Source organism: Aptenodytes forsteri, unplaced genomic scaffold (genome assembly GCF_000699145.1).
Source record: "Aptenodytes forsteri isolate BGI_AS27 unplaced genomic scaffold, ASM69914v1 Scaffold184, whole genome shotgun sequence".
In the NCBI taxonomy this organism is placed as follows: Eukaryota; Metazoa; Chordata; class Aves; order Sphenisciformes; family Spheniscidae; genus Aptenodytes; species Aptenodytes forsteri.
In genome coordinates, this window is record NW_008796078.1 from 1,651,062 (window position 1) to 1,661,326 (window position 10,265).

Below are 10,265 nucleotides of genomic sequence, written 5' to 3' on the forward strand. Positions count from 1 at the left end.
TATATATAACTAATATATAATATAATAATTAATATATAATTAATATTAATCATAATATTAAACTTTAATAAATTAAGTATTAATTTTTAGAGGAATGACTTTTTAATGCACATGTGATTTAAGTAGTTGATTTTTGTCTGTTTTCATTTATGATTATTTAAAAGAGCAGTCTAGATGTAGCTGATGCTGCTTTGAGCAGAATAGAATAAACTAAGTGATTCCTAGAGGTTTCTTTCAAGAATATTTTCTATTTCATGCTACCGTAATATTCATGATTGGGTCTCCAACTTATACCTTGCCTGTATAACTGCATCTGCAGGCAGAGGAGTTCTCTGGGAGTTGAGGAATTGGGCTGAAATCCCAGCCCCATCTATTCATACAAGTCTCTTGGCATTATCTGTGCATAACAATTACGATTTCATTTCTGGCTGCTTGTAAGTACCATGTGATTAGAAAGGTCTCATGGTGTCACAACATCAAAATTATGAATGAGATCGTAACATTGTTCTAACCAGATGTTCAATATGAGGCACTGTGCTTCTCTCTTCATTCTCACTATTCTTTTTTTTCTTACCATCTTTCTCTTAAGACAGAGTATTATGATAATGTTGTTGGTGAAAAAGGAGATGAAGGACCCCCCGGACCTCCAGGACCAAAAGGTCAACGTGGCATGCCTGGTGAGCAGGACATCAAAACTAGAATCTTTCAGCAAGAGCTGACCACTCAAAGGACTTGTTGCAGGCTAGGTTTTTGAGCACCCAGCAACCTGCTTCTGCCTTTACAAGAGTATTTTCAAATTACTCCTATCGAATTGCAGAATTGAAATGTATCCTGAGACTTTGATTTATGGCCGTATTTCCTCTTAAAAATAATGAAGCTGGCACACTTCTCTGCGCAGATAATTGAGTTGAGCACCTAAGCTCACTGACATCCTGTCCCATGACCTTAGTGGACTGCTGCATCAGCACATTATTTGTATATGCCATAGACAAACCATCAGAGCTGTAAGTCTCCTATTAAAGGTCATGCACTGCTTTCTCTTTTTTTTTGGTAGCTTTCATAGTTTGTCTTATGCCATTTTTTATTGCCTATCATTCAAAAAAAATAAAGATCTGCAAGTTTTTGTTTATTTTGGCCATGCTGTAAAATTAAAATGTACTGATTTATTATTTGGGCTGTCTCACAATATGAGAAGAACTTGCAGGCTGAACTGAGACAGTATCTTGTAGGCTATATCTTATACTCATCCAGCAAGTCCTTGCCTTCTGTGTAGTGATGATCTAGTTTTACAAAATTTTTATGTATCCAAGTGATTGTTTTGCATTCAGTGAATACTCTTCGTTGTTACAAATCTACTTACATACTTGCAAGGGATAGCAACAGGAAAGTTGAGCCTTGCAAAGGTATTAATGCATTGTTAAGAGGTGGTATATTTACTAGAGCAAATAATAGTGGCACAAAGAAGCAAGTTTGCAGGCCTGTAAGTTGTTCTGAAGTAATTGAGTGCATCCCCATAAATGCGGCAGATCCTATTCCTACGTGTTGTAAACATCCATATCTTGCCAGATTTCAGTGAGAATTGTCAGTATACAACAGTTGCATAAGTAGTAGGTGCCTACTCAGGGAAAACCAAATTCTTAAAAGATAAAATAAGCTTAAAATGCAGAAGCCCAGAGTTTGCAGTCAGTATTAATGAGTAGTGACTTTGCAGAGTATACAGTGGTTTAACTCAAGTTCTAAATACATTGCTTTTGCAGGGCCACAGGGTCCTCCCGGAGATGCTGGTAGACCAGGTATGTGTAGTGGTCCAGTACCAACAATAAAATACATTGTTTTTCCTGCCCATTGTACTGAGTCAGCTTTGTGGAATCTTAACTTCAGATGACTTCAGACATATCTCTAATGGTAAAAAATTGTCACCCAGAAGCTTTGATGGGCCAAGTATTTAAAGGGAGGTTAAAGATCATTTTTAAATGTCTTTACATTGTCATTGTGATTATTTTATATATTACAAGATAAAAAAGATTTGTGGGATGAACTCAGTATGTTTGTCTCTCACTCATCCTATTGAGTACTTACTTTGTTTTAAAATTCCATTTCTTTAACTTCGTTTTTGTATTTTTTCCTCTTCGGTTAGGTGTGTCAAGACCTGGTCTGAGAGGTCCCCCAGGATTTCCTGGGCCAAAGGGAACAAAAGGAGAGAAAGGACAAACTGGCTTGTGTATTGTAGGCCCTCCAGGACTACCTGGTATTACTGGCAGCCCTGGTTCTGTTGGATTACCAGGTCCTCCAGGAGAACCAGGTGAAGTTTCAGTGCTGTATGTATAATGAATAAGAACAAATCCAGAGTCATCTCAATATCTAATGTATGAGTTTATATGAATACATTACTTATAGAGTATATTTTGAGTAATATGGTTGAATAGAATTTCTCTTTGGAAATTTTGTTTTGGGATATTCATGAAGCAAAGGTCTGTGCTTCATTGCTAATGAGATTCTGTGCAGAAGATATAATGACTTCCCAGTATAAAGATTTCTCACCTTTTTGTATAACCGTGACTATAAAAATCTGGTACATAAAACCAGGAAAGACTAAAGCAAGAAAATCTGTTCTTAAAATTAATTCTTCCAAAAGTTGTAGTAAATCTGTAAACGTAAATTCAGAAGGGGCTAGTCTGAAAGCTAGAGAAATCGCTTGCGTGCCTCCAGAGGTCTTAGTGGTCCTTAGAGCAGGTTTGAAGTTCTGGCAGCATGAAAATAAAGCAGTAGCAGTTTATAAAACTTCTAGAAAAAGTATTAACTAGGAATACCTCTCTAACTAGGAGTACCAACAGCATCATGTATTTTTTATATGTGGTATGGCCAAAACAAGTTTTTCTGAACCAATACCAATGTAGTGCTTCTCTTTTCTCTCTCTTTGAAAAATATATCTATCCCCCAAATATATTACCTCAGGAAGAACTCAATGCATGTTCTGTTTTTCCAAAGTAATAGTAAATACACCAGAATAATTCTGTCAAAGATACATGAGCAGCATTAATAATTTAGGATTAAAAGAAAAGTTTCCTTTCCATTCCTGGTAGGAGAAAGAATTATGTTTCTGTTGATTCAAATAAAATGGAAATACTTTTCCCCAGAAGGGACTATGCTTTTTAAAGGCTAGACAGATGGATCCAACAGTCTGCTGAGATTTACTTTGGCATTACCATATTTATCCTCATGTGCTTCCAGTTAGGCATTTTGGATTTATCTGGGTAGTTCTCTCTTTTAAATGAATCATAGAATCATAGAAGTTGGAAGCAATCTCAAGTTGGAAGGGACCAACTTGACCCATAAGGATCAGAATACTGTCTCCAGTTCAACCCTGCAATTTTTTTCTCTCTTAGCAAATAGAGAATTGTCTGAATAATCTGCTGATGTAATGGTGCCATGCTCGTTTCATTAACAGGTAGAGTAACATTTAGAACAGGCCTACCAGGACTTCCTGGAGAGCCAGGGTGTACAGGACCTCCGGGACCTCCAGGAGATATTGGCATGAAAGGTCAGTTTCAGATAAGTATCACTCGGAAGTAGATGGTACAATCCAGTAATCTTCATGGATCCTCATGAAATTTTGAATTTAATTTACCTCTTAAGCCATTTGATGAGTTCAGAGATTTGAGAAAATTCATTAGGGATAGCAAGATGTCTTCCTCCCCTTACCGTAAACAGCAGCTAAAAGAGCAGTGCACATGCCAGTGCTGCACAGCAGTTGTACAGCACTGCAGCCAGGGTATCGATCTTCACTGGGACAAACAATTATTACAGGTTGGTAGGGTTTTTTTATTCTCCCGTTGTTATGTTAAACACTAATAGTTGTTCTCTGAGAGAAGGTTCCTTCTGCAAATATCACCACAGGAGCTGCTGAATCTCTTTGCCACTTGCCAGTCGTTAAAGTCACCTAGGCTGTTATGGAGCCATGTTCGTTTGAAGCCTATGTCCCTTTCCTCTTTTGAGAGAATCTGGCTTATCAGTAGAGTGACTATATCCAAATGGTTTACTAAAACTAGACTTGAAAAAATCAAGAGATTTAAACTGAATGTTCCTGCATTTTCAATTAAATGCAATCAGTTCTGATTCACTGTCTGATCACAGGTAATTTTGTACTGTGTTGGAAGTGATCTTCCAACAAAATTAAGGCCGTGTTCCTACCGCTCTCTGGCCAAAAAGTCTTAGCCATCCTCTATAACAAACTATGTAACACATTAGTTAAGCTTGGGAATGACTTGCTGTGGAACAACTAATGAATTATTTTCATTCTAGGTGATGAAGCTTATGTGTGTACTGATTGCAGCTATATTCCGGGAATACCTGGTCTTCCTGGTTCTCCTGGGCCATGTGGCCAAGATGGCATGCCTGGTAAATTATCTTGTTGTTTCTAACAGGATAGTAGGAAATGCCAATGATTTTGCTTTTAGCATGAGAATCAGGTATGGGCATGTCTGCAGCACGCAGTCCTTGAACTAGCCCTGAGGTTGTGATGAGTGTGAGAGCCTGATGCAGCTCCATCCACTGATATGAGCACAAGCCCTAAAAGAGGTGAAGTCAGAATGCTAATAGACTTAGGTGCAGCCTGAAGCCAGGTCAGTCTGTGATGATGCAGTCAATGTAACAAGCAGAAACATTCAGTGCTGGGTGTGATTATCGGAGCTTGTCAAAATCCATGTCCTTGTCTTCATTTTTCTTTACAAAATATGCTGTTTCTTTTGCAGGTAGGGAAGGAACAACAGGTCCAAAAGGTTCTCCAGGTTCTCCAGGAGCACCGGGGTTTCCAGGAGCTCAAGTAAGACTTGGGTTTTTCAGATTATTTTTCAGATCCCACAAGAATTATTTCAGAGAAACCTCATGGCTGGTGTTACGTGCAGTGTCATACTGGGTGATCTCAACAGTTTTCTTTCTGTAGTAATGAATGTGTCTGCATGGGAGGCCTAGGTAGAGACTGTAATGTGGACATAGCTGACCTAGCTTTACAGGAGCCTGTTTTGCTCAGTGCAGCAAGAAGTTCAGCCCAAGCAGTGAGGCAGGTAAATAACTGTGTGATTAACCTGTGCTGTATTTCATGATGGCTAGACTGCTGCTTCTGCCTGATATGGGTAGTTTACAGTGAACTTCTGTTCATCTACATAATTCTGTAATCATGGCAGTGGCTGTAAAGCATATATAGAGTTTTGTGTGCTGTGATCAACGTCAAACTTCTTACTTCTTTTGTTTCTAGCATACTCAGGACTTGATAAAGCCCCAGATGTGCAGAGAAACTTGCTTCTCATAATACCCTCTTCAGGGGTACAAAGGACATTCCCTCTTGGGAAACATTATGAAGAGGGAAGGCTGACACCTGCTGCCATAGACATACCACTTGGTTGTTCTAACTTGTGCCTGTAGCAGTAATTATTCATGAGAAATTACAGTCGGTGCTGTCCACTAAAAAAACATCACGCACATGTATTCATTGTGGTGGTTGCCATACAGATGCAGAATGAAAGAGTCTGCTAACAGGTTTTTCCAGAAGGTTCCCAAGAGTTCATGGGCCCAAGATCACTAGAGCCCAGCATACTTTAAGCTTGTACTGGTTTTGGCTGGGATAGAGTACCCACTTTGTACCCTGAGGGGGAAAGAAGGGAGAGGAGAAGTTAACTACGAACAGAGCCAACTGTGACTGTTATAGTGTCCCTGGGGAGAGAGTCCCATGTGGGGGAGAAATCTCTAATTAGATTTTGAGGTACTTTCTGGTCCTTCTTTTTGTGCCACCAAAGCACAACTTGGTAGCTAACAGTCTAATCCATTAAATGATCCTGCATTATTCCTGCTTATAGTAGTATAAATGAAATTATAATCAGGGCCAAAAGGAGTAAAGACAGGAGAAAAAGAAAAAACAACCCCAAAAGACCCTGTTCATTGAAGTGTGCCATTGGAGTGAATAAAGATGAGGATAGAGAGAACCACTCTCGGGTATTTAATTTAAAAAAAGAAAGCTTGAAAACAGTTGACATATGTCTAGCACTGAAATGCTTTTAATTGCTTTGTTCCAGGGACCTCCGGGTTTTAGAGGAGATCAAGGACATAAAGGATCAAAAGGTGAGCCAGGATATGTGTATCCAGAAGGGCCAAAAGGTGAGCGAGGAGATCCAGGGGCCAGGGGCGACAAAGGAAGAAAAGGTTCAAGTGGATTTCTGGGAAGACCTGGTTCTAAAGGATCCAAGGGTTCTAAAGGTGAAGAGGTGGGCATGCACTGTTTGCGATTAATATAGAATTCATGAAAACCTAAGTCAGTATTTATATCTTGTACAACAGCCTGTCTTATCTATTCAGATACTTTTACTGAATATCCTCTGCCTGGCTTAGGGGTACTATGCTCAACTATAGCAACCAATATGCATAACCAGTATGTGTGAAAGAATGAGAGTAAATACTCTTATGTAATACTGGAGAGATGAGGCTAGTGTAGATACACGTTGCTGAAAAACCTTGGCATTCTATTGTGGTGTTAGTTTGGATATTTATATTGGAGCGTTATCTTGGATTCCTATGATGAATAAGATTTGAAAAAAAAAAAGGCAGTTTTCCTACGATGAATAAGATTTTAAAAAAAAAAAGGCAGTTTTCCTGACTACTTATAATGCTTAAAAGGAAATAATAATTCAAATAATTCCTTTTCAGTCTTTGGGAGTTAATCTTCAGTCAGGGCTGAGAAAAACCATAAAAGCTGGGAGGACGGACCATAAATCTAGAATCATTAGGGCAGAGCTCTTTGTTCAGCAGAAACAAAAAGTAACAATTGTTGTGTTGCGTTGTCTGAGAAACTGTAAAAGTGATTGAGGTATAACTCTCTAAACCTGACTCGACAGTATTCAAGGAGAATCAGAGCTGAGAGTTGTTGTTTTTTTGGTGGTGTTTTTTTTTTTACCAAACCTGTTTTAAAGAAAAAAGTGTACAGTGTAATGCCACAGCGATTGAAAAATAAAGCTGTTGTATTTATTTGTACTATTTAACTCCTAATAGCCCTCTATTTGTAACCATTGATATTAAAATTTATATTCCTTTAATCACAAGTAAATCAGAGGAAAATTCCTCTTAAATTATCAGAGCTACTCTGTTGCTAAAGTAATGCAAGATTATAGTCAGACAGAGAATTGGGCATTTTGTTATGAAAGCTGGTGTGGAAAGCAAGTAATGTTTGGTATACCCACACGTGTAATCATTAATAGGGACTGGCTGGTTCAAAAGGAGATAGAGGACTACCTGGATTGCCCGGTAGTCTTGGTCTTCCTGGAGAGATGGGGCTTCCTGGACTGCCAGGATATGGACCACAAGGAATAAGAGGTTTCAAAGGCTCTAAAGGAATACCTGGTCCACCTGGATTACCTGGAGAAGCTGGTTTGTAACTTCCTGTTTTACCTATGTTAAAGAGCACTTGATTGAAATTGCAGAGACAGATTGAAGTCAAAGACATAATTTGTGAAACATAGGAAGTTTTTTCTTGGGATGAGATTTCCACAGTGTTGTTCCAACTTTTGTCCCACTGGAGGTAATGGCAAAAGTCTTAGGGTCATAAGATAATTGAGGTTGGAAGGGACCCTATGAGGTCTTTAGTCCAAACTCCTGCTCAGGGCAGGGTCAGCTATGAGATCAGACCAAGTTACCCAAGGCTTTATCCAGCTGGGCCTTGAAAATCTCCAAGGACCAAGGCAGCACATCATCTCTGGGCAACCTGTTCCAGTGCTTGACTGTCCTCATCATGGGGGGGGGGGGGGAAGTCTTTAAATATGTATCCAGTCATCATTATTAGTGTGAGCTAAGTCATCAGGGGAAAATATGAAGAACCTCATCATTTTTGAGTGCTGAAAACATACCAGTATATGTATTTATAGGCAAGCATAATCTGGAAGAACTCAAAGTTGGACAGCAGATATAGTCAAGGTTTCTTGAAGAGAATACCCATTAAATCTTTATGAAATGGAGTTACAGAGTAAGCATTTCTCAGTTGCATCATTTTCCTTCTGACTTTGTGCTTCCTTTTCTGGGTCTCCAGTAGACCGCAGGAGGGCTGAGAGGAAGGCTGCAGGTGGGCTTGGTGTCAATAAAATTCTTTTGCTTTATGAAGCCAGGATCTGAAGGCTTTTCAAAGTCTGTTGGAGTTTCAGAAATATGGGAACTGTAGAAGACTGCATTTTTAACCGAGTAGATTGATCACTAATATTTTTAAATACTTAAGATTACATATTGCCAAACTATAAGCCTTTGTATTCTTTGATTATGTATTTGCTGAAGGTCTGAAAGGAGAGACCAGTAGGGTAACTCCATTACCTGCGTTGCCCGGACCTCAAGGGCCAGATGGTTTACCTGGACCCCCAGGAGTGCCTGGTGAGTATATCTGCACTAAACACAGTAAAAATCAGAGATAATCTGATTGGGATTTCTCTCCCAGCTCTGGCCAAATAAAACTGTCGGGTTACTTTGAAATAACTATAAAAAGGATTTCTGTGGTACAGAAACTATGGAATTAGCTGTAACATTCCCTTTCAGGAAAACTAGGGGAAGTGGATGTGAATAGGAAGGGCACACGGGGCCATGTCCATGGTGTGCAGTATGGCAGATTCCAAGCAGTCCTCTGCTATGACTTGGTTCTTCCAGGAACTGGAAACATCTGGTGCATATGCTGCAGCTTGTATATCCAGAAAGGGGCCTCTGGCATAACTTTGACAAAAGCCTATCCTAAATTATGCTGGGACTGCTGCAACCTTCAAAGCAGAAGGAACAAAATCAGGTTAAAGCATTCTTAATCTTCCTCAAGCCCTTGGCCCTTCTCATGCTTTGCAGGAGCACAGTCAAAAAAGTAACTGTATTACTAAATTTCCCAGTTCCTTTTTGACATGACTGTTACTAACCATTGTTCTAAGATATTAAGAACCTGAGTTTCCTTTTCTGGGTGGGTTTTGGGCTTGGGTTCTAGGTAGGATTTTTTTGGTTGCTGGTGTGTTAAATTTTGCAGAATTTTTGAATGCACTGAGGGACAGTAAGTGACATCTGGGCTAACCATAAGGCATCTTTGCTTTGGTTTTGTAGAATGATAGTCCTTAAAGCTGCCCTGAATACCATAGGAAAATTTCTTGGCAGCTTTATGATAGCTTCTGTTCTTATAGTTGCTTCTGTTCCAAGCCTCACCCCTATAAAGTGTGCTTATATATTCTCAACAAGTGGAAGATTTGTATCTGCATGTAACTGTTCCTAGAAGTCTGGAATTTGGGCAGATTGCATAAAAACTTCAGTCACAGGCTCATGCCTGCTTTGATACTGTGAACACAATTAGCATTTTAACTGTGAAAACCTACTGTGGAGGAGAAATAGTGTCTAAGTTCTAATATAATCTACAGTGGTGTCCCAATTAATAATGATAAACTATAAACCACCTAATCTTACAAGTTGATGTTCTGTGGTGAGATACATCAGTTTACTTATTTTCTTTGTACAGGTAGGGTTGGAGCAAGAGGTGAGCCAGGTGATTCAGGACATCCAGGGCCAACAGGTGACACGGGCTTTCCAGGGCTTGGATTTCCCGGAAACCCAGGTCCAAAAGGTAAAATACTCTTTTTTCTTTTTTTTTTTTTTTTTTTTAATTTTAAAACCAACAGGTGACGGGCTTTCCAGGGCTTGGATTTCCCGGAAACCCAGGTCCAAAAGGTAAAATACTCTTTTTTCTCTTTTTTTTTTTTTTTTTTAATTTTAAAAAAAACCCCACTTTTTTTTTAGTCCACATTAAAAACAATCAAGTTAAAAAAAAAAAAATAAATCAATGAACACTAGTCAGACAAGTGTTTTTAGCACTCTTATAAGCCTGAAGGCAGTAAATTACAAATTGCAGGTTTGAAATTTTTTTTTGAGTATTTCAAAGAATCAAGTATCAAAGCTGGCAGTAGGAAAATATTTTGAAAGACATTGATGCTTCCTGGAATACTGCCCAAACCGGTGCAGCTCATCTGAGTGCCACACTTACTTCAGATGGATTCTCTTTACCTGGATATGTGTTACAGAGACGGAGCTGTGTAAGTGTCAGTACTTTATTTTTAATCAATTTTGGTTATGTACAATGCAATACCTGCTCTAATGTGCAGGTAATAGAAGGCATTTTGAATACTGTGAATTTGGCCATTCCTCATGCAAAGTCACACTCCTCTTTGGACACTAGAAATATTAAGAACTATTCTCATAATCCCGTCAGGACGGGGGGG

At 39.0% G+C, this 10,265-nt stretch overlaps 1 protein-coding gene across 1 annotated transcript in view; it reads left to right on the top strand.

Annotated features, from left to right (window-relative positions):
• LOC103905136 (collagen alpha-3(IV) chain) overlaps nucleotides 1-10,265 on the top strand; it is a 65,454-nt gene that overhangs the window by 32,925 nt on the left and 22,264 nt on the right. Inside the window, exons 19-28 of the mRNA XM_019474014.1 lie at nucleotides 590-677; nucleotides 1,758-1,793; nucleotides 2,138-2,302; nucleotides 3,449-3,541; nucleotides 4,303-4,398; nucleotides 4,752-4,822; nucleotides 6,069-6,257; nucleotides 7,245-7,413; nucleotides 8,308-8,400; nucleotides 9,509-9,613. Of these exons, the coding sequence (XP_019329559.1) occupies nucleotides 590-677; nucleotides 1,758-1,793; nucleotides 2,138-2,302; nucleotides 3,449-3,541; nucleotides 4,303-4,398; nucleotides 4,752-4,822; nucleotides 6,069-6,257; nucleotides 7,245-7,413; nucleotides 8,308-8,400; nucleotides 9,509-9,613 (1,105 nt within the window). The remainder of the gene's footprint in view (nucleotides 1-589; nucleotides 678-1,757; nucleotides 1,794-2,137; nucleotides 2,303-3,448; nucleotides 3,542-4,302; nucleotides 4,399-4,751; nucleotides 4,823-6,068; nucleotides 6,258-7,244; nucleotides 7,414-8,307; nucleotides 8,401-9,508; nucleotides 9,614-10,265) is intronic.